The 26,899-nt window shown below is 39.1% G+C and overlaps 1 protein-coding gene across 1 annotated transcript; it reads left to right on the forward strand.

The window, feature by feature from the left end:
- The first annotated feature begins 12,425 nt into the window (after positions 1 to 12,425).
- Positions 12,426 to 15,497, forward strand: LOC143381468 (mannose-binding protein C-like). Its single transcript, XM_076835137.1, has 4 exons — positions 12,426 to 12,600; positions 12,980 to 13,096; positions 14,267 to 14,335; positions 14,976 to 15,497. Exons 1-4 carry the CDS (start codon positions 12,426 to 12,428, stop codon positions 15,347 to 15,349), a joined length of 735 nt encoding a protein of 244 aa, XP_076691252.1. The 3' UTR covers positions 15,350 to 15,497.
- Positions 15,498 to 26,899: the final 11,402 nt, after the last annotated feature.

Genomic DNA, 26,899 nt, shown 5'->3' on the forward strand with positions numbered 1-26,899 from the left:
ATTTTACACAGGTCAAGACCAACGTTGAGCCAGTATGTGGTTTGTCTAAACACACAATCATGAGTCAAAACCAAGACTTCTGATTCTAAACCCACCCTTTGCCTCCCAGATGGGACTGTGCAAGAACACTGCTTCCAAGCTAAGAAAACTATGGCCCATCATCCTGCAGAGAAAGGCCTGTCTGAAGCAGACTGCCTTGGGAAGCTGTGCCATGCACTCTTGGAGTGGACCCCACAAGTGTGCAACAATGCACAACCAAGGCAGTGGTGCCCTCTTTCACACAACAGGGAACTGAGACCATAAAGACATTAGAATCTGGCCAAGTTAGACAGACAGGAAGTGGCGGAGCTGAGATTCCACCCAGGCTACCAAAGGAGATGGGAGGGAGACACCTTCCTACAGGTCAGAGAGGCAGTCATCTCTGCAGCCTCTGGGGTAAGGGAGATTTCCAGAGGAGCTCTCAGAAGGGAGGCAGTGTTGGGAAGTCCCTGAAATCCTGAAGAAAGTGGGCTTTTATGTGGGGTGAAGAGCAGAGTGTGTAATCAGAGGCTGATGCATGTAGAGAGAGGCATCTCATGGTGCAGAAGCTCTGCTGGAGATTGGAGAGCAGGAAGGTGCTCATAAATGGGTGGTGCTCAAATCTGTGGGTCAAATGTCAGACTGACATAACACCCAGATGCCCTCCCAACCCAGCCCAATCCCGGGAAATGTCATGTTTGAGCAATGCAGTTTCTTGGCCTTGGAACTTAGTACACAGTGAAGGCAAACACTGTGGTTCAAGTGAGGATCTCCAGGATGACCTAATGTCAATTACCTCACTTACCTCCTGCACTGGAGCAGAAGGCAGCAGCTCTGGATAGTAAAGAGTAGTGATGAGAGATAAACAAGATGCCTGCTGAATCTCTGGGCCCCAAACTAATAGCCATCATCTGCTTTGGCCATGTGACTCTCTACCACCCTGGGCATGTCTGCAGGCACAGCATCAGCGGGAAGTAAGGAAACCAGACCCTTCACAAACCAAAGAATGGTCCAGTGGAAGGGACCCTGGAAGGGCATCTGGCTCACACACTTGTGGTATTTGGAGGCTCCTATAAGGCCCCCCATATGGGCCTGAGGCCTTGTGTGATGCTCATATTATGGGGTCCCTCAATGCCCCCAGTTAACGTGACATTTTCATGACAGCTGCTATTGTTTTAATCTAGACTATCCCCCAAAGGTCCATGTTTTAAAGGCTTGGTGCTCAGGCCACAGCACTTTAGGAAAGTTGTGGAAACTTTAAGAGGTGGGGCCCAACGGGAAGTTTAGGGTCACTGAATGCTTGCTCCTAAATGGGATTGTGCAGTACTGAGTTCTTTCTCTCTCTCATTCCTGGCCATGGGGTGAACATACTTTCTCTACCATAATTTTCCACCATGATCCTTTGCCTCACTACAAGTAGAGAAGCAAGCACAAAAGCAACTGGACCAAGCAGCCATAGACTTCAAAACTGTGAACCACAATAAACCTTTCCTTTTTTCATATGTTGATTTTTTTCAGGGATTATGTTATAGTAATAGGAAACTGACTAACCCAGAAGAAGAGCTAGAAGAAATTAAGTTTATAATTGAGTGAATTATGCTTCATAATGTATATTGTTCCATCCCTTCTACACTATCCCAGTCAATTACTGGAACATGCTCATTTATCTACAAGATACCCATCCTTTTCCCAGACTTGCTCATCTTTTTTCCTGCCCATGTCCCACAAAAGTGGTGGAAATAGAGTTCCTCTGCCTGGAGTGAGCTGGCTGTGAAATAAAGCTAAGGAAAATAAAGGTGGTGAAAAAAATCCACAAGACACAACACCGAAAGTAATTTTGAAAGGCGAGGGCAGAACGGCTCTACAATCTTAGGGGTTGAGCTTCAACACTGTAAAAAGAAAAAGTGAGAACCCATGTTTGGTTTATTCATATGGGAGGAACATCAAAGATTTTTCAATAGAATGTTCTTTTGCCAAATAAGGTAGGAGGTGAGCTGTCCAGGCCCAAGAGGTTACACCCAATTCCAGAGCTAGGAGAGCAGATTTCCTAGCCCAGCAAAGACTGAGGTCACAGCATTGTGTAATCCATTAAGTGGAAGAAGCCATAAAATGACTTGCAATGCCAAACCAAAATCTCCTTTGCTCAAGTCCAATGAAGATGCTAAATAGCTCAGGAGTGGCTTCCCACACCTTTGTCTTGTTTTCTATTTTAATTGTATGGTGCTTATGTATTTAAATTGGAAACTTGTGTGCCCTTGAAAACATATTCTTGTTCATCACTTTATATTCAATCAATTCTCAATGTAGGTCAGCTTTTCACCATTAGGACTCTCTTCTAATCTTTCTCTACACTGTAGTCAGAACAAACCTTATAAAATTCAAATGTTATCATCTCTTTCCATCTGGAATGCCTCCAAAGTCCTGTGGGAAAATCCCCAAAGTTTTTAACACAGTTGACAAGTCCTATTATCAATCAGTGCAAGCCTCCTCTCCTATCACAGGGACCTCACACTGTGAACTGGGCAAACTGAATAGTGTTACCATTGGGAAGCCAGCCCACTCTTTCTTACCTTCAAACCATTGTACAGGCTATTCACATTGTGAAATGCCACAGTCTGGCTGGGCACAAATCACAAGCCACTGAAGCAGGAACAAACTTTATTTCTGAACTCCACCAGCACACTCCAAACACGCTCCCTGGGAATTCTCCCGAACCACGCGGCTCATCGAGGAACAGCAGCCAGAAATATCTCCTCTGGAAATCCCTCCTCCTGCACTTCCCCAACCAATGGGAACTCTCCAGGAATCCCCGGGAATCCCCATGAGAACTCCAAAGTAGCGGCCGAGGTGGATAGTAATGCCTCGCCTGTCAACCAATACTGTTGGAAAAATGCCAGTGGCCATTCTAACTTGGCTGTGGCTCTCAGCATCTCCTCCCTTCTGTTTAATTAAACAACAAGCAATGTGGCTTAGGGACTGTGCTTGTTAGGTTGTCCAATACAACCTATGGTCCTTACCCATCACGTCATCCGATGAGCTGACCTCTAGGCGTCAGCCTCCTGTCTTAGGTTGGTACCACTGCAATTGGATCATACCCGTCACTGACTACCGGTCCACCATACAGCCATACTTATGGATAGGCCTTTGCACCGGGGGCGGGAGGGTGAGGTTCTTTGCCTCACCTCTGTTGGCCCCCAAATTTGACCTTTGCACCAGTGGGGGGTGAGGTTCTTTGCCTCACCTCTGTTGGCCCCCAAATTTTAGACTATTGCTAGCAGAAGGGAGGAGGATACAGAAATGCCACGACACCAAGCCAGTTGATGACTCCTTAGGAAAAGTTGTATCATCGATGACACCATCAGCAATATGCCAGCACTCGACAATATGTCCATTTTCCCCAAAGTAAATCGACTCCTTGATTGAGCATTACTTGTTGAGTAATTATTCACTGATGCATCAGTTTATACAGTTTACTGTGATAGCTATCAAAGAAGCTGTAGTTTGGTTTTATCTTTTTCTTCACTGGCACTGGGATGAAGATAGGAATTCTGGCAATAATGCTAAAAAAAATTTGTAACATTCCAACAGGTAATAAGAAAACAATTTTCTGAACAATTTACATTATCCTGAACAGAATGATTAAATATAATGAAAACAAAAGGTGAAAGTAAACAAACAGATCTGTTAACCTCCTTATTTGTTCACATATTAAAACAATCCTCAACAGCTGTTTACCCAATTTAAATTAAACCATTAAAATCACCTGAATAAAAAAAATTCAGATCCATTTTTTCATAAGCGCTCCTCATATATGATATATGGACATACGCACACACAGACATACAACACAAAACACAAGTGTGCAAACAAACATACAACACATAAGACAATAGTAAAGGCCTTGTAGCTTTACACAGGTGAAATCTCCATTGCAATGTTTAAAAACTCCACAGTCAAAAAATAAAACTGATCAGAAAAACATTAACCTAGGTCTGTATAGCTCAAAAAATAAAATAGAACTTATGATGTGGGAAAGGGTAATAATAAAATAAATATTGAAAAAAGCATCCTGGTTAATCACTGTCGCAGATGTAAAAATAGCCAAGCTGGAGCTCTGGATATCACTTGTTATGGATTTGAGTCAAATCATCTTCTTCTTGGTCTGTAGAAATCGCTTTGGTTAGTCTCTCTGGAATCCAAATCAGCTGTTGTTCTCCCTGTGGAAACACACAAACAGAACGCCGACTCCAGGCAATCACTGGGTCAGGACCTTTCAAATGTCCTGTTAGAATATCCTTCTAAAGTACCTTAGGCTTATGTACATTTTTTGGACACATATGCCTTTCCACAGCACAAAGCCCTGATGAATCCAATTTTAAAAGTTTAGAGTAAAAAGTGTTATTTTAAGTTTATCTTTGGGGGATATATACCCCTTTCCAATGGCCTCTTTTTGCTTTAATAAGTACATTTTAATAGTTTGATGAGCTCTTTCAACTATGCCTTGTCCCTGAGGATTGTATGGAATTCCTGTTATGTGAGTAATGCCAAATGATGAGCAAAATTGTTTTAAAGAGGTTGAGGTAGAGCCAGGGGCATTATCTGTTTTTAACTGTTTTGGAACGCCCACAGTGGCAAAATTTTGTAAGCAATGAGCTATAATTTCTTTAGTTTTTTCTCCAGCATGAAGGGAGCCCATCAAAAATCTGGAAGAAGTATCAACTGTAACATGCAAATATTTTAATTTTCCAAATTCTGGCAAGTGTGTGATGTCCATCTGCCAAATATGGTTAGGTATCAGTCTTCTAGGATTGACTCCAAGATTAACTTGTGGTAAAAAGGTCACACAATTTTGACATTGTTTTATTATTTGTCTATCTTGTTCCTTAGTTATTTTAAAATGCTTTTGTAAAGTATTAGAATTGACATGGAACCTTTTATGAAATATTATAGCTTATTCTATTGTAGAGAAAATATGTATGTCATGTGTAGTTTTATCTGCTAAATCATTGCCCAAACTAAGGGCTCCAGGAAATCCTGTATGTGCCCTGATATGTCCTATAAAGAATGGATCTTTTCTGTCCCAGATTACACTTTATATAGTGGAAAACAAAGAGAAAACAGTAGAGGAAGGGGAAATCCTACCAGCATCTTCAAGGGATACTATAGCATTAACTATATACTGACTATGAGAAAATAAATTAAATACAGAATCTTTAAACATCACAAAAGCTTGTAATACTGCATTAAGCTCTACCTTTTGAGCTGATTGTTTGGGTACTAAAAATGTAAAAGTTTGATCAGGGGTAACTACTGCTGCTGTACCATTATTTGATCCATCAGTGATTATATTTGGAGCATTCATGATAGGTGTTTTTCTTGTCATTTTTGGAAAAAATACAGGATGTGAGAACCAAAAAGACAACAAAGGATTAGATGGTAAGTGATTATCAAATGAATCATTAGATTTACACATGATTATTGCCCAAGTATTTAACTCATTAGCTAACTCATCAATTTGATCCATAGTATATGGAGTAATAATTTTATTGGGAGAAATTCCAAACACTCCCTTTGCTGCTTTTATTCCTTTGAGTATTAATTGTCCTACAGCCTCAGGATACCTAGTAAGAATAGTGTTAGGAGAATAAGATAAATGTATCCACAATAATGGACATTCTTGCCAAAATACTCCTGTAGGAATATTTTTTGTTGGTATTACAATAAATAATAAAGGCAAACTTATATCAATTCTATCCAAATGCATATTTTCCATATACATTTCAATAATTTTTAATGCCTTTCTTGCTTCAGGCGTTAACATTCAAGGTGAATTTGGATCTGATGGACCTTTTAGGATATCAAATAAAGGTCCCAACTCTCCTGTTGGTATGCCTAGATAAGGCCTTATCCAATTTATGTCTCCTAATAACCTTTGAAAGTCGTTAAGTGATTTGAATTGATCTACTCGTATTTGAATTTTTGGTGGACGAACCATGGTTGAGGATAATAAAACTCTTAAATAATTAATTGGAAAATTTAATTGTACTTTATCTATTGCTATCTCTAGATTATAATTTTTTAATAAATTTATAAGTGTGGCATAACATTCTAGCAATGTGTTTCTATCTTTGTGTTCTAACAATACATCATCCATATAGTGAAATATTTGTAGTTCAGGATTTTGATTTCTAAGTGGCTGGATTGCTTTGTTAACATAAATTTGACACATAGTTGGACTGTTAGCCATCCCTTGAGGGAGTACTTTCCATTCATATCTCTGATCAGGACCTTCATGATTCAGTGCAGGGATAGTAAATGCAAAACATGGACTATCCTCAGGATGAATTGGAATTGAAAAAAAAATCTTTAATATCTATAGCTAAAACATACCAGGTTTTTGGCAAAGCAGACAATTGAGGAATCCCTGATTGAGCAGGTCCCATAATAACCATCTCATTATTAATAGCTCTTAAATCCTGCAATAAGCTCCATTTACCAGATTTCTTTTTAATGACAAAAATGGGAGTATTATAGGGAGATATGGAAGGTTGTATATGTCCCTCTGATAATTGTTGTTTGACCAGGTCATGGGCTACTTGTATCTTTTCTTTAGTCAGGGGCCACTGAGGAACTCATACTGGTCTTTCTGATTTCCAAGTAATTTTTATTGCCTCAGTGACCCCTTCTGAAAACCCAATCCATATCTATTTATTCCTTGATCTATTTGAATTGGTGCTGCTATACCTTGTTCTTGTTCTCCTATTTTTTTCTTTCCTGAAACCTTGTCTAGCCCTAATAGTGGGCACATTTGGATTGATGTTATTTGTTAATGTCAAACCTAATTGATCTAGGACATCTCGTCCCCATAAATTTATAGGAAGATGATCCAATACATATGGCTGTATAGTTCCTTCACATCCTTCAGGATCCTTCCAATATAATACCATTGAACTTCTATGGGGATTAGTTGCCACTCCTAGGCCTCAAAGCGTTTGAGTGTCTTGTTGTAACGGCCAATGTTTTGGCCATTCTTGATGAGATATGATGCTAAGGTCTGCACCTGTATCAAGTAGCCCATTAAATTCATGTCCTTGAATATTTAGTTTTAGCATGGGGTGAGAATCTAAATTTAAAGACAGAATAGCCCAATCTACACCTGTGGAGCCTAATCCCCTGGAACCTCTTTCTATACTACTGCTGGAAAATTTATCATGTAGGCTGGGTATTTTTAATAACTGTGCTATTCTATCTCCTGGTGAAATTACTGATATACCATTTGGAGAACTAGCTCTAATTTTTATTTCACCTTCATAATCGGGATCAATTACCCCAGGACTTATCATAAGTCCTTTTAGAGTAGAAGAACTGTGTCCCAGCAATAAGCCTACTGTTCCTTGGGGAAGAGGTCCTTTTACTCCTGTGGGAAGGATTTAAACTCCCATCTCTGGAGTTAGTACTGCTCTGGTGGAGGCGCAGATGTCCAACCCTGCGCTCCCTCTGGTTCATCTGATGAGAGATCTGATGGATAGTGTGTCCTGGGCACTACCCTGATGGTGTTGCTAGGTTCCTCTATGGTGTTTCTGGGCTCCTCCAGTGCCCTGTATATTTGTGGTCGTGAGTCCCAGAGCATTGGGCCCCCCTGTCCATTTTTTGGCAATGGAGCCTGATGCCTTTCTCCATGATATCATGGGTAAACACCTGGTCCTTGTCTGTTTTTTGATAATGGAGTACCCTCTATGGTGGTTTGAGAATGGCATTCATTAGCCCAAAGTCTCCCTCTATGGCTTCGTTGGCAAATACCCGGTATTCTATTCCTTCGATACCTAGTTTTGTTAAACTCTCCTCCTATGGGGCAATTCCTTTTAAAATGTCCTGTTTTTTCACAATTGTAGCATGTTTTTGGCCTGGCATCTAAAGCTTGTTGTACTGCAGCTGCCAAGACTTGCCCTTGTTCATTAATGTGTCTACATTATTTAATATATGTGTTTAAATCTCCATGTTTCCATGGTCTAATGACCTCTCTGTACCAACGATTTGCTTGGTCATAAGCCAGTTGTTTAATTAATGGCATTGCTTGTTCTGTATCCCCCAAAACTCTGGTACCTCTTTGAATAAGCCTATCTACAAATTCAGCGTAAGGATCATTAGCTCCCTGTATTACCTTAGATAATTGACCTTGTAAATCTCCATGTCCTTGTAAAGTATACCATGCCCTAACTGCATCTGCAGCAATTTGTGCATATATAGCAGGATCATATGCAATTTGTTGCCATTGACCCTCATAAGGTCCTTTTCCTAACAACATATCTAAATTTCTTTGAGGGTAACCAGCTGCTGCATTGCACCTAGTTGTCTCCATGCAAAATTCCTCATTGGCAACCTTCCATAACAAATATTGTCCTCCATTTAGCACAGATTTATACATGCTAGCCCAATCTGCTGGCGTCATGTCCAAGTTGGTAATGGACTTGACCATGCTTACAGTGAAGTGTGCTTGAGGACCATAGATTGTTACAACCTCCTTTAACTGCTTCTCTGTTTTGAAATATATAGCATGGTGAATTCGCTCCTGCCTGCTCAAGTGGAGGGCATGCTAATCTTTGAGGTCCTGTCTCAGGATCCCATCTATCAACTACGGGGGTTGAGGGCTACTCAGCTGTCTCTATAGGTGGAGCTGTTGGTTGAATTATGCCCTCTTGTGATAGAACGGTGTTAGTAGCAGCCTCCTGTTGTAACTTTTTCCCTAATAGCCCCTTTTCCTTTAAATTTTCTTCCTCTGACTAGCTAGAGAGACCTTCTCTTTTGCTTGATCTAAAATGTCTTTCTCCATGGTCTGAACCTCTAACAATTTACTTAACACTCTTTCAGTTTGTTTTTTACTAATTTCTAATCTACTATAAAGATGACACAACCCAATAACACAAAACAAAACTGAAACAGAATGAAACAAAAATGGGAAAAAAATCATTGTATCAATTTTCCTATTTTCTTGACATGTGCATTTGTGATCTATTTCTATCTATTCCTCAGGGGTGAAAAACTTCAAACCTTGAGCCAACCATTTTTCCCAGTTTGCCTGAGAAAGTTCTAGGGATAGGCAGCTTGAAACAAAAACAAAACAAATCAAAACAAGAACACATTGTTTTTTGAAATGGTCACCCATTCTCTTGCCTTCCCTTAGGGGCGAGCAATTTCACTTACCCCCGAGCTTCAGGCGTTCCTCACACGGGCCGCCAAATGCCGCAGTCTGGCTGGGCACAAATCACGAGCCACTGAAACAGGAACAAACTTTATTTCTGAACTCCACCAGCACACTCCACACACACTCCCCGGGAATTCTCCCAAACCATGCGGCTCATTGAGGAACAGCAGCCAGAAATATCTCCTCCGGAAATCCCTCCTCCTGCACTTCCCCAACCAATGGGAACTCTTCGGGAGTCCTCAGGAATCCCCACAAGAACTCCAAAGTAGCAGTCAAGGCGGATAGTAATGCCTCACCTGTCAACAAATACTGTTGGCAAAATGCCAGGGGCCATTGCGACTTGGCTGTGGCTCTCAGCAGTGAAACTTGAACAAAGTTCTAAGGGAAACTTGGACCTTTGCAACACTCACAGATTTCTAAAGACTCCTTTTGACAAACTTTTTTTTTAAATCATTTTAGTCTAACTTAGCAGTTGAAAGAATCATAAAGAAAATTACCATGTGCCTTTCAATCATCATTGTTCACTAATGAATGACAGGATCAAATGTACAATAGTACAAGTATTCAAACCAGGAAATTGATTAATACAACAATAAGATACAGGTGCTGTATGGATTTAGTGGTTATTTATCTAGATACTTTTTCTTTTTCTTCAGGTTCATCTCTATGAAGATTCTTTTTTGTAAACAAGCTTTTGTAACTACCAAGATACAGAATAGTTTCATCACCCCCAATAAAACTTCCCACTAGAAATCTTAATAGTTATACTATGCTTCTATTTCTATCAAGAACTTATTTGTTCTCTATGACTATAGATATGTCTTTCAAGAATGTCTCATATGAATAATCATATATCTTGTAAACATTTGAGATTAAATTTGTTTTGCTCAACATAATATTCTTGAGATTAATCCTAGTTATTACATGAGTCAATAGTCTTCCTTTTTTCCCTGTGCTTTCAATAATATGATGTACCACAGTTTATCCATTTACATGTTGAAAATAATTTAGTTATTTTGAGTATTTTTAGTCATTGAAACTGAACTTTCCAAAATATGAAATAAACCTATGATGAAATGCTATTGAGATTCAAAAATGAATGAAATTACAATACATGCTGCAACATGGATGAAACAAAGATATTCTGCTAAAGAAATAAGTTGGGAACAAAATGAAACTCGTTGCATGATTTCAAGTATATGAGATGCCTAGAAAATTTAAATTCATGTAGACAAAGGGTAGGAAGTGGTTACCACCAGTTGGATGGGGTTGGAAATGGACAGTTACTATTCAAATGAGAAAAGACTTTCAGTTCGTGATGATGAGATTTTCTGAAGATAGAAAATAGTTATGGTTGCTCAACAGTCTGCATGTTCTTGCTGCCACTGAGTTGTACAGTTAATAATGGGCAAAATGTTAAAGTTTGACATAAAAACAGAAAAATAAATGACTATTATATGACACAGTGTAAGTGTGAATAAAATGTAAGTGTATATAAGTGTAAATATGAAAGAAAATAATACAAGCTAAGAAGACAGAGAGGCTGGGTAGGACTAGTTTATGTAAGATTAGACAGGAATCTCTGAGATAGGTATATTTTAAGAGAATGGAAAGAGCCAGCCTGCCATGCACTGAAGGGAGGGCATTTACAGCCAGTGAGATGTCCAGGGTAGAGCCTGAGGCAAGAACCATTGTCCAATGGCAGCAAGAGGTCTGCCATGCCTTCACAGATAATGTACGTGCATATGTGCACATGTGGGTACAGCTGGTGTGCAAGAGAAAATGAGTGTACATTCATAGGTATCTGTATTTTTCTCTATTGGAGACAAGGACCTTGACATGGCTAACCAGTCAACTGTGCTCGTGGTAACTCTTCAGTGAGAACTGGCAAAAGAGTTGACAAAGGAAGGATTGTGCTGTATTAAAGCAGACAGCCACCTAGTGTTGTGCTAGAGGCCCCAGGGAATGTTCTTTAGGTGAGTCTAATGTCTCCTAGAAAGAGTTGTTTAATAATCTGAGGTAAAAGGCCAGGTCCAGGCTAACCCTTTTGGCAAGGTTTTTTGCTAAGCCCAGCCTCCTTCCTTGCTCTGAGGCATCTGCCAGTCCCAGGCTGGAGGGCCAGCTTCTGTGTTGCTGAAATCCTGCTGTGAAGAAGCCTCATAGTAAGTCCTTTATGTTGATATGCTTGATCAAGAGTCTAGGGGCTCAACTTGACTCTAGAGACCTGGAGGAGGCTTTTGACAGGTAACGGGCATAGGCACAAGCAGACAGAAATCATATTGGGGAAAACCACACCATCAAATTTCTTTAATTATCTATTGCAAAGGAGACTGCCTTTGTTTTCAAAGAGAGCCATGGAGCATTACTTCCATGGGATTGGGTTGCTAAGCTTTCCCAGCATGGAATAATTGGAAGAAAGCTTTGGAAGACAGAGATTTTGAAAAAGGAGAGAGAGGCAGTTTGTCTAATTGCCAAAGGTTCTGACTCAGAAAATACAGGGGAAACATGACAGGAAGTAGAGAGGAATCTAACACTGTGCTTGGGCAAAGGTATTGAGAAGTTTCTAGTGGGCTATTTTGTTGTGGGAGACAAAACACCAATCAAAAGCATAATCAAAAGTTATTTCTGGGGTAGGTTAGTGACTAGTAGATGAGTTGATCTGAGACTGGGACCTAAGTCTTCCTCTCTGTATCACTGTCTGCAACTTAGTGCCTGGAACTGAATAAATGAGAGTTAAGTGGCTCTGGAGGGAAATCATCTGCACAGATATGAACCTGGGGTTTGGTTTGCAGATGGCACAAAGGGAGGTCGGGGGAGAGAGGGAGCTTCTGCAGACACCTGGTTCTCCTGCTTTCCCACCTCTTAAGCCAATAGGCATGAGTGAGTGAAAATGTGGTTTTGCTCTCACAGCCACAGGAAGCATATTCCCTGTCTTCCAGCAGCAACACCAGAGGCCTGGGCTCTGGTGGTGCCCTCAAAGGCCCCTGCTGCATGTCACTGTGCTGACTTTTGTTAAAATACTGATCAACAATGTTACAAGGAAGGTTTCCTTTTCTAAATACTCAATCTAGAGGCCAGGAAGGGGTCACCCACTAATTCTTTGCCTGTGCCCAAGTTTCAGGACAAAGGGCATGTGTGGCAACTATGGGCTGCTTAACTAAACAAGATAATCTTTCTTGACTTATCTCATAGTAAGCTGAGGACCATGTTCCTGTTTCTACCATTCCTTCTCCTTCTTCTAAGTCTGGTGACATCAGATACTGTAACCAATGAGGAAGTCCAAAAGACCTGCCCTGTGATGGCCTGTATTCCTCCAGGCATGAAGGGTTTCCCAGGCAAAGATGGACGTGATGGAGCCAAGGGAGAAAAGGGAGAACCAGGTACCTGTTGGCTCTTCCAGCTGTGTGACTCTTTACCTTCCAGATATAACTGGCTGGGGAAACAGGAGGAATGTCCTATCTAGGGAGGTTAAGGTTTTTTCTGCTATGTAATATAACTCAATTCAGAGATGCATCTCCTGTTCTCTGCCATTTTAGACCTCCACCCATCATTTTGTGACATGTTATCTTGCCTGTCCAGGAAAGCATCCTCCTTGGAACACAGGAGGATTGTTTCTTCACTGAGTCATTGGAATAAGTGGCTCAGAGTTTGGTCCTGAGTCAATGTCTCCTTTCTCTGGGAAGGGATTGCACATCAAGTTCTTGGGAAAAGAAAGCAAAAGCATAGAAAATGAGTCATGTTTTCTTTATCTTCCAACAGGTCAAGGGCTCAGAGGCTTGCAGGGCCCACCTGGAAAGTTAGGGCCTGCAGGCCCCCCAGGTCCCCCTGGATCAAAAGGGGCAGTGGGTAGAAATGGAGACCCTGGAACATGTCCAGGTAAGATCCATCTAGAGAAGATTGCGTTAAAGGTGCTCAGATTTCCTGAACCCAAAATATCAGCTGGGAGGTGTCCTTTTCCTGACACTTTAAGGGAAGAGGCCTGACTCTGCTTCTTGTCCCAAGGCCCTCAGCCGACTCTAGGTTACTTGGATCCTCGAGGCATTGCCACCAATGCCTAAGTACAGATTTACTAATCTCTCAGGGCTGCTGCCTCACCAAGCATACCCTGGGCCCAGACAGAGTAAGTAGGACAACTGACTGTGGGCTTAATATGTCTTTTGTCCCAAGAGAGTATATCCATGTCATGGCAGTTATCTCTTCATAAGAAATCAAGCCAAACCTTAGTGGGTTCAAAGCACAATCATTTATGTAAATACAATTTTGTGCGTCAGCCACAGAAATTCTGGTTTTAGCTGAGCTCAGTCTGTGGTCAACTGATGAAGCCCATGATTTCATTCATATGTGGGTGTCAACTTGACTGAGAATAATTGAGCCACGGACCTCTTATCTGACAGGCCAGCCAGGGCTTGTTCAAATAACAGAAATTTTTATATCCCAAGTTGTAGAAAGAATAGAATCTTCAAGGCCTCCTGATGCTCACAACATATACATTACCATTTCTGCCACATTGATTGGTCCTAACAAGTCACAAATCTGACCCAGTTTCAAGGAGTGTCAAAATAGTCTCTATTTTTTTATGAGAGAAGCTGCTATTTTTTGCCATCTATGACAAACAACTTGCCTCAGACTCTCCTCACTCAAATAATGAGCAACTCAAAATATATATATATATATATATATATATATATATATATATATATATATATATATATCATGATTTCTTGAGTTTTTTCAGAATGAATTTGAGAAAACAGAAACAAAACAACAGAAACAAAACCTGTTCAAAATAAAAATCTTCTGACCTTTGTAGTCAATATTTACCAGCTCATAAACATTCCTTGAATGTTTATGAGCTGGTCATCAAATGAAGATCTATGTTTTGAACTGAGTGGAAATGGAGGTATTTTTCTTCTTTTTGCTTCTTAATATTTTTTATCTTCCTTCTATTTTTATACATCAGTGTAAAAGAGACTGTTTTGAAAAAGTTACCCACATTTCTGGGACCTCTTCTCAATAATGCCCCTTTGCTATGTTTTAATTTTCTAGAATGTGATACTAGCAGAGCTATTTTTGAAAGAGCAGCTCTCAAGGCAGAATTGGAAAGCCTCAAAAAGTGTAAGTTCTCTCTCTCTGTCTTATTCTTCAAGCAACTTAAAGTTAGGGAATGGTGAAGGTGAGTGAATAGTTATTGAATACATTTAATTTTCTAGTACATGGATAGACATTTATTTTACTCTGATGTCATGAAGTATTCACAACTCCCTTAGGTAGAAGGAAGGCAAAAGGAATTTAAATTTCTCTCTCACGTGCACAATAGAATTTATAAGTGGAAAAATTTGTTTATCAACTGAAGTCAGTCTGACTTAGGAGACTCTAATCCTGGACTCTGATCTTTTCTCTCTGGAAATGGTATCTATGCCCCTTTGTTATGCTGGTTTCTAGACCTGGCAACAGGACCAAACTTGTTCTTTCTGATTGGGACCAAATAGGCTGAGACATTTCTATTTAGTCTCCAGTTAATGGTGTGGTAGAATTCAGAATTCCAAATTATATGTGTTCTACAGTTCTGATCCAGTGTGCCAGGGTGTCCCTTCTTATTAAGGTTGTGAGCCTTAACAAAACCAGAATATACTAGTTTAATTTGAATTTAAGTTTATTTTATCTGACAAGTCTACTGCGGAAACCTTTACTTGTAAACATACAGCAGGCAGGAGTTTAAAACAAGCTAGTTTTATCTACTTTTTTCCCATTTTAGTGCTATTGTTGTCTATCAACAAAAAAGTTGGAAAGAAGTTCTTCTGGAACAGTGGCGAAACAAGAAATTTTGACAGCGCTAAGGCTCTGTGTGCCCAATTCCAAGCCTCCATGGCCACCCCCTTGAACGCTAAAGAGAATCAGGCCATCCAGAGTTTCATCAAAGACTCTGCCTTCCTAGGCATAACAGATAAGGAGAATGAAGGCCAGTTTGTGGATATGGCAGGAAGGAGAGTGACCTACCGAAACTGGAACAAGGGTGAGCCCAACAACGCTGATTCTGGGGAACACTGTGTGCAGATGCTGTTGGATGGCACCTGGAATGACGTCACCTGCTCCTCCTCCTTTTTGGCAGTCTGCGAGTTCCCTGCCTGAGGCAACGTGCCCCTCAGCTCCCCCTGTGACTTTACTGCACCCCGAAGACCTACAGTCTGCTCTGAAGATGAAGACTTCAGTTTCCCACACCTAGTCATGAGTGGCTCCTTTTTTGGAATATTGGAGAAAATGAGGAGAAGGAATTGAATGATGGGATGGGGAGGGGAGAAATAATAATAATGGGGCAACACAGATTTCTGTTTCAGTCCAAACCACTAATAATGAACACTAACAACAACATAACGGTGATAGTTTAGGAGTTGCATGGTGATATTAATAATATATTTTAAACGTTTACTTTTGAGCCAGATGCTACATTTTTGTATCTTTCAATATTATCCCTTGTAATTAAGCTATGACATTTTTGTGTAAGTTCTTACTTGTTCAGGTACAAAAATAAAATGAGTTCACTTTTCTATCTACTACAAATGCATTATATGCTCTGTTGTGCTGTCTTTTCTCTCTGGGTGAAGGGTTTCTAGGGTAACGAATATCCATAGTATCCTCTTCCATAGCTTCTCAGTCAGTCTCAAATATCAAGAAGACCTATATGTAGCTTTATTTCTGAATTCTAGTCCCCTTTGAATGAGATACTAATTAGGTAAAGAACGTAATTCTCAAGTGAGCAGATTCATGAGTTCATACATATACATCTATGTAGCCACCTTCTAGTTTAAGCTTCGGAACAATTTTAGTACCCTAGATGCCCCTTTACAAATCCTCCTAGTTGATATTCCCAAAGGTAAATACTATCCTAACCCTTATCATCATACATTAATTTTATCTGTGATGACCCAGAGGCAACCATCCTGTATGTTCTGTTTTATATCTTGCTCTCAATTCATTCTAAAGCCTAGCCATGGGACTTTTCCACTGTTACATGTAGCAAAAGTTTGTTTTCATTTCTATGCAGAATTGCATTATATTTATGTACCTCAGTTTACCCTTTTATTATTAATAGATACTTGGCTTATAAATTTGGGACATTAAGAAAAAATCCCTCATTAGCATTTCTGTGTGTCTTTTAATACACATGGCGTACTAATTTCTCTTGGCTCTCTACTCAGGGCAGAGTCAGCAGGTCACAGGGAAAGTATGCAGATAACTTCAGTAGATACTGCTAGTTTTCCAAAGTGTCCATATAAACTTACACTCCCATCAGCAAAGTGTGTAGGTCCTAAGTATTTCACATCCTTATGAAGAGGTGACACTTTTGGTCAGTCCTTATAATTTCAGCCATTCCTGTGAATGCAAAGTTTTACCTTCCTCTGGTTTGAATCTGTTTTCTCAATAGAACAATTTTCATATGCTAATCAGATATCTGGACATCTTCTCTTGTAACAAACCTATTAGAGTCATTTGTGGGTTTTTTAGACAATATTTTTTAAATTCATAAGTTACTTTTGCATTCAAAACATATTTTTTGTTTATGTATACCACAAATATTTTTCCAGTATTTTACATACTTTCATTGTTGATTTTCAATGAAAATAATTTCTTAATTTTAAGAAAATCTCATTTACTCAAGTTGTGCTTGTTCCCAAATCATGAAGATATTATTCTACACATTTTTTTTTGAGAGCTATATGGCTAAATCTTTTACATGTCTTTAGTATATACCAATTGATTCAGCACTAATTTGCTTGAAAACCACTTTACCTCCTTCAATTGGAGTAGTTCTTTTTTACACATCAGCTGACTATGTGTGGGTCTGTTTCTGAATTTTCTATTTTATTTTTCTATTCTATTCTTCTAGTCTCTGTGTTGATTCTTTTGGTAAACACCACGCTAATTATTGTGCATATGTAGTAGGAACTGACATGTTGCTGTGGAAGCCTTCTAGCTTTTTTCTTCTGTTAGCTAAAAAATTTTAAGATCATTTTTGAGTTAGCTTCTCAACTTCTACAAAAACCAGATGATGTTTTCATTAGGACCTCATTCATTAATTCTACCAATTTACTGAGGCAGATCAATAATTTACTACGGAATCTCCATAATCCTATAGTGAATTTCCTCATTTAAGTAGGACTTCCTAAAATTTTCTTGGTAGGTTTTAATGATTTTAGCTTAGTGATTTTACATATTTGTTTTTGGTGGAAGAGAGGTTTTTAAAAAATATTGTAATCTTCATAATTATTTTCTACTGTTGCACATAGAAATATAAGTGATTTTGTATATGATCCTAGTATATTTAGTAATCTCAAGGTGTTTATTTTTTAATTCTAGTAGTTTATAGATTCTTCTAGTTTTTCTACCTAGATTCCATGTAATCTAAAATCATGGGAGTTACTTCATTCTTTCTTTTCTTTCCTTCTTCCCTTTCTTTTTTTTTCCCTTTTTCTTGCCTCATTGCACTGGTTAACAACTCCAGTACAGTGCTGAATGGAAATAGTGAGGGTGACCATTCTTTCCCAGTTCCTTAGTCTTCCTTTGTTTATTTTAGTGATTAAGATTTAGGTTTTTATCTTTTTAAAAAGTTCAAGTTCATATTTACCTAAACTTACTTCTCCTCCCACCAATTTTTCTATACTTCAGAGACTTGTAAAGTCCCAATGTCCATCACTCTGTCCTGCTCCTGCTTCCTTGAATGTAGCCTTCAGGTATTGGGCTACAATAGGGCTAATGGTTCTTGGGACTAGCTGTCCTGATATTTTTTACCATGCCGACCAGGCTTGCTGCCAGTAGGGCCCCTGCAATGGGGACATCACAACAATGTGCTTAAATCAGCTCACTTCCATTTTTTCTTTGCATGCCTGTCTCCTAGGTGAATGTCCAAAACCAAAGACGTGCTCTGCAAATTCCTCAGTAACATTTGGCCAGGCCTCAAATAATGCCATATGTCAGAGCCTGATATTTGCCAACCTTGAGAAAATCATAACATCCCTGAAAATGTTCCTGGAAATATGCTAATGAGTCTTAAAATCTTGGCAGCATATAGTCTCCTGGGTAAAAGATTTGAAAGACAACAGATATTAGTAGGAATTATTTTACATAGTAGGCTTGTGGGAAAAACAACAAAAACTCACATCACATCCTTAATTAGAAATCAAATAATCAGCCAGGTGTGTGGCACATGCCTATAATGCCAGCGAAGACAGGAGAATCAAAAGTTCAAAGACAGCCTCAGCAACTGAGCAAGGTCCTGAGAAACTCAGAGAGACCCTGTCTCAAAATAAAATACACAAAGGACTGGAGATGTGGCTCAGTGATTAAGTGTCCCTGGGTGAAATCCCATGTACAAAAAAAAAAAAAAAGTCAAATAATCAGTACAATAAACACTGTATATTCTGAGTCCCAGGTCCAAAAGTGAAAGGTCACTAAGGACACTTCTGCTATTGTTTTGCTTTCAGAGACCACAGTACCAGGCAGAAACAACTGAAAGACCATATAACAAAATGTTTCAGAATATGGATAAACGGGCTCATCTGACTACTCTCTTGTCTCCCAGTTCCTGGCCAGGGCTATGTAACTAGGCCTTCCACTTCTAGCTTTTCCCTGGAGAGTCATATTCTTCACACTAAACCCAAGTCAGCATCACTAATAGATGCCATGTTTTACACAGATAATCCAACAGGGTGTCACTCAGAGATGGCAAAAGACAGGATAGAAACCACTGAGGACAGGGATCTGTTCACACTGCAAAAAACCATGATACACACAAAGATTTTTAGGCATTACCTTGAGCAACCTGACACATATACAAAATCATCCAAAGAAACACACAAAATAAATGCACATTATCAAACATTCACAAAATCCCACAAAAACCTATAAGTACACACAGATTCTAATCAAAATTCTGACCTCAGATCTTCTGATCTGCAGCTCTGGCCTGATGGGAATTTGCAGCCATGGTGGGAAATAGTGAGAAAGAAGTATCCATGTGGCTTACCACTTATTGCCACCTTTGTGAACCTTGAGGAGAACACAGGCATCATTAGTTTTATGAAGAAAGTTAACACTTTTACCTGGGCCGACAAAAGACCCCCTCCCTGGGAAGATTCTCCACTGGTTGGAGTCCTATCACTGAGCTATTTCATATGCAGAAGTACCTGGTGGACAAAGCACAGTGTGTAGAGATGAACACAGGGGACAACAGAGTGTCATAAACTGAGTGCTTTACCACATGGCTCATCAGTAAGTTCAAAAAGATTGTTCCTGAACAGGGACTGCTCCTCTCAGGCCACCCCTCTCAGGAGCTGAATACTAGTGGTACTTTGGTGCTCACTCAGTTTGAACAATTTCATGTGACCAGTACTACAGTGCGTGGAATGGCAGCCCCTGAAGATATATTCATGTCTAATCTCTTGAACTTGTTAGTAGTGACTTATATGGCAAAATAGTGGACATTATCTATGATGTGAGTAAGTGAAGAATCTTGAGAGAAGGGCTTCTATGGTTGAGCTTTGTCATTGTCATTTTGGGTGGCTATCACAAAGTATCATAGATAACATGTAACAAAGTATGATAGATTGTATGGCTTATAACAGCACAAATTTATTTTCCACAGTTGTAGAGGCTGACAGTCCAAGATAGGGTGACAACATAATCAGGTTCTTTTGACATCCTCTTCCAGGTTGCTGACAGCCAACTTTCCCTTCTGTTCTTAGAAGATGAGAAGTCAGTAAAAGAGCTTTCGTGTCCCTTTAATAAGGGCATAAATTCCACACAGGAGGGCCTCACTCTCATCATCTAACTATATCCCAAAGGCCCCAACCTCTAATACTATCATATTTAGGGTTAAGATTTCAACATATGGAATTTGTTGGGGGGACCAGGCATTCAGTCCATTGTAGACTCTAAGTGCAATCACCTGCATCCCCAAGTGAGATAAGCCAAGAAAGGTTTGCAGACACCAGAAGCCAAAAGAGGCAAGGTACAGATTTTCCTTCCCCAAAGCACCAGAAGGGAATGCAGCCCTGCTGAAACCTTAATTTCAGACTTCTTTACTCCAGAAATACAAAAAGTTTGAATCCACAGACCTTGTGTTAATTTATTACAGTTTCCCTAAGAAATGAATCCAAGTACACATGAAGGATTTTCTCTCAGGACTGGATGGAGAAACTACAGACTCCTGAAGGACACTTGAGCTTGCCCTTTGGACAATCTCTATGCAGTGACCACTACCAGTAGCAGTAACCCCCTCTAAAAGCTGTCTGTGGGTTCTAAGGCAATCACCAGTTTGTCACTCCTCTTTCAGGACCCATGAGGTCACTCTCTCAGGCAGAGATGAAAGGCATCCTCAGCTCATGGAGACCCTGGACAAGCTGATTCTCATCTGTGTCCTTCCCTCTCTTGGACCCACTCCTGTCTGTTCTAGTATGTGGATTCCTTGATAGTGTTCCCTTAAACTCTGCTCCTGCTTATGCTCATGCTCAATTCCAGGTTTTCAATAATAGAATTCTTTTCAATTATATATTCCATAGACAATACCTTTCCCTCTCATGCCTGCAACCTATTGATTTCACTGCCCTCCCTGCCAGGAGTTGCTGCTTTCCCCATAGGTGAAATGAAACTTGTTGCACAATATTAAGCTTCTCTTCCTGTCTCTGACCCAGAACAATAAAAGGGATATTTTATAATGAAACCACCAAATTATTGTATGATGAAACAACCAAATGCCTCAGTAGCACCAGATGCAAGTGTGCAAGTAAGGCTGACAGCATCTCATATGTGACTGCCATAGACCAGGGGATGTGTGTACTTCACAAAATTAAAGACGGTCTTTTTCAGTCAAGCTCTTACATGGAACATGAATGCCTACAACAGGTTCAAGAGCAATTTCATCAGGAAATGATTGTTAAATGTTCAGATTTACAGTTTTATACAATATGAAACTGAGTGTTTTGATGAATATAAATATTTTGGAAATCCAAAGTTACTTTTGATAACTATAGTCTTATGTTGATTTCAGTATTCACTTTTTTTTATATTTTGTTTTGGTAGCAAAAATTTAGAAAACTGAATGACGTACACAAATACTTACAAATGATGGCTAGGTGTAATATGTACTCTGTTATCTTCTTAGCTCGACTATGCACTTAGGCTCATTATACACTGGCTTGGCTCTGGATCCACTTAGAGGAATTGGATTATAAGAAAGGAAATACAGCTGCCATTAGAATAGCTGTGAGCCCTGTTCTTCAGTGGGAGGAGCCTGTCAGAGGTCCAGACAGCAATCCAGAAGCCATTTTCTGTTCCTCTTATAAGAGTTCAGATGTGACAGAGTTAGAATTACACAAGTAAGTGCACCAGGAGCTCAGCAGTGACCCTGGCTTAAAGCCACTCAGCCCTGACAGGAATTAATATGAATACATCTCTACAGGCAAAGTTTCCAGGTCTCCACAAGGGACATGTGTGTTCCAAGAACCACCACACCTTTGGAAAGTACAGGACTTATGGTTTCCAACTGATATCTTGTCTTTAGTCTGTGCTGCCTATTAGAGGCAGTTCACAAAGGTCATTTCTACCACGTGCAGAGCTGCTCAGTAACACAACTAGCATTGCACCTTTATCAGTATTCCAGGCAAACAGATCTAGAAAGTGAACTCAAAGTCAAGGTCAAATTCTACAAATAGGACAAAGGCTGTGTTAACTCTTGGCTTATACAGTGTCCTTTCAAAACTGTGTGTTCTCAGGTATTCCACATACCAAAAGAGGAAACCCCAAAATTATAGGAAAAATAACATATAACACAATATAAACCTGTCACTGAAGTTTCCCCTATGAATACAATGAAGAAGACAGGTACTGGCAGGCACTGAGTTGACATGTCACAATCCTTGCCTAGCATTTAACTGATCTCAGTCTAAGAGCTGCATAGCACTGAACTGACTTGAACAACAGATTGGGAGTGGATTTTGCTAGGCTGAATTTCTAAGAACTGATCAGGACAACGGTGGACTTTCTGTTAAAAGTGACATTTTTTAACCAGTTCAAATGCATACAGAAATCCATAAAAAAATAATTTTGTTCTATTCAGTTCACTCCATGCTGGAACCACATTCCAACAGTCTGTGGACTTCCTGGGACTCTAACCCTTGAGCCGACCCTCTCTTCACTGCCCTCTTTGTCCTCATGGCATCTTCCTGTTCTGCATACTAAGATGGCCGAAATAATCATTGTTATCACTATTTTCTGATTCCACTTTAATAATTCTCCATTTTTTAAATGTTCTGGGAAAAACAGCAATCTTTTTTTTTGTATTCTAGTTGATAATTTTATTTCCTATGGGGATAAAGAATAATAAATTTGTTATTCCTCTACCTGTATACTGCAATTTAATAAATAGATATGTTGTTGATGGATTGGGGGATCTTTTTTATTGATTTTTTAAAAATAAATGACAGCAGAATGCATTACAATTCTTATTACATGTATACAGCACAATTTTTCATATCTCTGGTTGTACATAAACTATGTGGACACCAATTCATGTCTTCATACATGTACTTTGGGTAACGATGTCTATCACATTCTACCATCCTTGCTAATCCCCTTCTCTACCCTATCTAGAATTCATATATTCTTCCCATCCTCCCCCTGTATACCCACTATGAGTCAGCTTCCTTATATCTGAGAAAACATTCAGCATTTGTTTATTTTGAATGAGCTAATTTCACTGAGCATTATCTTGTCCAATGCCATCCATTTACCTGCAAAGGCCATGATTTTATTCTCTTTTATTGCTGAATAAAATTCTATTGTATATATATGCCACATTTTTTTATCCATTCATCTACCGAAGGGCATCTAGGTTGGTTCAACTAGGTTGGTATAGCTATTATAAATTGTGCTGCTATAAACATTGATGTGGCTGTGTCCCTGTGGTATGGTGTTTTTAAGTCTTTTGGGTATAGACCACGGAAAGGAATAGCTGGGTCAAATGGTGGCTCTATTCCCATATTTCCAAGGAAATCTCCATAATGCTTTCCATATTGGCTGCACTAATTTGCAGTCCCACCAACAATGTATGAGTGTACCTTTTTCCTCACATCCTCACCAATGCTTATTGTTGTTTATCTTCATAATAGCTGCCATTCTGACTGGAGTGAGATGATATCTTAAAGTAGTTTTGATTTGGATTTCTCTAATTGCTAGAGATGATGAGCATTTATATATATATATATTTGTTTGATTGTATATCCTCTTCTGAGAAGTGTTTGTTCAGGTCCTTGGCCCATTTGTTGATTGGGTTATTTGTTTGTTTGTGTTTTTTTTTTTTGGTTGGTAGCTTTTTTAGTTCTTTACATACCCTAGAGATTAGTGCTTTATTGGATTTGTGAGGAATAAAGATTTGCCCCCGGGATGTAGGCTCCCTGTTCACGTCAAGGTTGTTTCTTTTGCTAAGAAGATTTTTTTTGGTTTTATTCCAACCCATTTACTGATTCTTGGTCCTAATTCTTGCTCTATAGGTGGCTTATTAAGGAAGTTGGGACCTAATCCCATGTGATGAAGATTAGGGCCTACTTTTTCTTCTATTAGAAGCAGAGTCTCTGTTTAATTCCTAAGTCCTTGATCCAGTTTGAGTTGGGTTTTGTGCATGATGAGAGATAGGAGTTTAATTTCTTTCTTTCTTTCTTTTTCTTTTTTTTTTGTTGAAGATGCTATATTTTCTCTAGTGCATGTTTTTGGCACCCTTGTCTAATATAAGATAATTTCAATTTTGTGGGTTAGTCTCTGTGTCCTCTATTCTGTACGATTGATCTACCAGTCTGTTTTGGTGCCAATACCATGCTGTTTTTGTTACTATTGCTCTGTAGTATAGTTTAAAGTCTGGTAAAGTGATGCTACTTGCTTCACTCTTCCTGCTAAGGATTACTTTAGCTATTCTGGGTCTCTTATTTTTCCAGATAAATTTCATAATTGCTTTTTCTATTTGTATAATGAATGCCATTGGAATCAGAATTGCATTAAATCTGTATAGTGCTTTTGGAAGTATGGTCATTTTGACAATATTAATTCTGCCTATCCAATAGCAAGGTAGATCTTTCCATCATCTAAGGTCTTCTTTGATTTTTTTCTGTGAGGTTCTGTAATTTTCATTGTATAGACCTTTCACCTCTTTCATTAAGTTGATTCCCAAGTATCTTATTTATTTTTGAGGTTATTGTAAATGGGGTAGTTTTCCCCATTTCCCTCTCAGAGGCTTTGTCACTGATGTACATAAATGCCTTTGATTTATAGGTGTTGATTTTATATCCTGTTACTTTGCTGAATTCATTTAGTACTTCTAGAAGTTTTCTGATGGAGTTTTTTGGGTCTTCTAGGCATAGAGTCATATCATCAGCAAATAGTGCTAGTTTAAGTTCTTCTTTTCCTATACATATCCCTTTAGTTTCTTTTGTCTAATTGCTTTGGCCAGTGTTTCAAGAACTATGTTAAATAGAAGTGGTGAAAGAGGGCATTCCTGTCTTGTTCCAGTTTTTAGAGGGAATGCCTTCAATTGTTCTCCATGTAGAATGATGTTGGCCTGAGGCTTAGCATAGATAACCTTTATGGTGTTGAGATACGTTCCTGTTATCCTTAGTTTTCCTAATGTTTTGAACATGAAAGGGCGTTGTATTTTGTCAAATAATTTTCTGCATCTATTGAGATGATTTATGATTCTTATCTTTGAGTCTATTGATGAAATGAATTAAATTTATTGATTTCTGTATGTTTCTGAACCAACCTTGCTTCTTTGGGATGAATCCCACTTGATCATGGTGCACAATCTTTTTTATATGTTTTTGTATTTGATTTGCCAGTATTTTATTGGGAATTTTTGCATGTATGTTCATTAGCGATATTGGTCTTTCTTTGATGTGTCTTTGCCTAGTTTGGGGATCAGGGTGATATGGACCTCATAGAATGAGTTTGGAAGTGCTGCCTCTTTTTCTATTTCCTGAAATAAATTGTAGAGTATTGGTATTAGTTCTTCTTTAAAGGTCTTGTAGAACTCGGCTATGTATCCATCCAGTCCTGGGCTTTTCTTAGTTGGTAGGCTTCTAATGGCATCTTCTATTTCCCCACGTGATATTGGTCTGTTTAAATTGTATATATCTTCCTGATTCAATCTGGGCAATTTATATGACTTAAGAAATTTGTGGATGCCTTCAATGTCTTCTATTTTATTGAAGTATAAGTTTTCAAAATAATTTATAATTATCCTCTGTATTTATGTAGTGTCTGTTGTGATATTGCCTTTTTCATCATGCATGCTGGTAACTTGAATTCTCTCTCTCCTTCTCTTTGTTAGCATAGCTAAGGGTCTGTCAATTTTATTTATTTTTTCAAAGAACCAACTTTTTGTTTTGTCAATTTTTTCAATTGTTTCTTTTGTTTCAATTTCATTGATTTCAGCTCTAATTTTAATTATTTCTTGCCTTCTACTGCTTTTGCTGTTGGTTTGTTCTTCTTTTTCTAGGGCTTTGAGATGTAGTGCAAGGTCATTTATTTGTTGACTTTTCCTTCTTTTAAGAAATAAACTCATGCAATGAATTTTCCTCTTAGTACTGCTCTCATAGTGTCCCAGAGATTTCGAAATGTTGTGCCTGTGTTTTCATTTACCTCTAAGAATTTGGTAATATCCTCCTTGATATTTTCTGTAACCCTGGCCAGATGGAGATTCAATCTGGGAGCAGAGAGCTGCCCCCACCAAATATGGTGAGAAAGGTTATCCAAGTTGGATTCAGTCTGCTTCCAGCACAGCAGTGTCTGATGAGGTGGGGAAGCCAGATGATGGCTTTGTATGGTTGGGTAGGCAGCAGCTAAGTGACCTGCGTAAGAGTAGAGCACAGTTTTTAGTTCTGCAGAGGTGCTGATAGGTGATTCTGCTTAGCCGCTTCATAGTCTTGCTTGACCTAGAATTGTGGGCTTTGGGTTTCCACCACTCCAGGGGTCTGGAGTCCTACTCAATCGCTGAGGCTCTGAGCCCTGCGCTGGGGTCACAGCGCTAATGATTTCTGTGGAAATCAGCTGTATAGGGGTTCTCTTACACTCTCTGAGTTGCAGTATTCTGACTAGATGAGACCTGGGTCACAGAGCAACACAGGATGCTGCCTCCCTCTGGCCTGCCAAGGAATCCTAGCAATCATATTTTAATTCTACTCTCTATGTACTTCTTACCTAATCTTGTAGCTAACTGTGTAGAGAAATGTACCACCATGATGATACTCTCAATGTAAATTCATGACCTATAACACCAAGTGAATACTATTTGCCACCCCCGCACCCAGTAAAGATGCATTTTTATCTCCATTTACTACCAGATGCTCCCAGATACTTTAAATCTGATTCTCTTTTTAAGGCTTCCATATTTCCCTTCTTATTCTTGAATCTTCCTATTTATTTTACAGAAAAATCAAAACAATCAGCATTTAACTTCTTAACTTTTGCACAACCAAACCTCAGAATTTACTTATATCAATGATCACAAACTCTGGTCACTCTCCAGGTGAATTGTCTGAGTTCTCTTACAAGGCTAAATCAATTACTATGCACTAAGTAATCTCACCTCCTCTAATGACTCAAGGACATTTAACTGGTAGCTGATGTCATTTGACATAT

Source organism: Callospermophilus lateralis, chromosome 15, assembly GCF_048772815.1.
Source record: "Callospermophilus lateralis isolate mCalLat2 chromosome 15, mCalLat2.hap1, whole genome shotgun sequence".
Taxonomy (NCBI): domain Eukaryota; kingdom Metazoa; phylum Chordata; class Mammalia; order Rodentia; family Sciuridae; genus Callospermophilus; species Callospermophilus lateralis.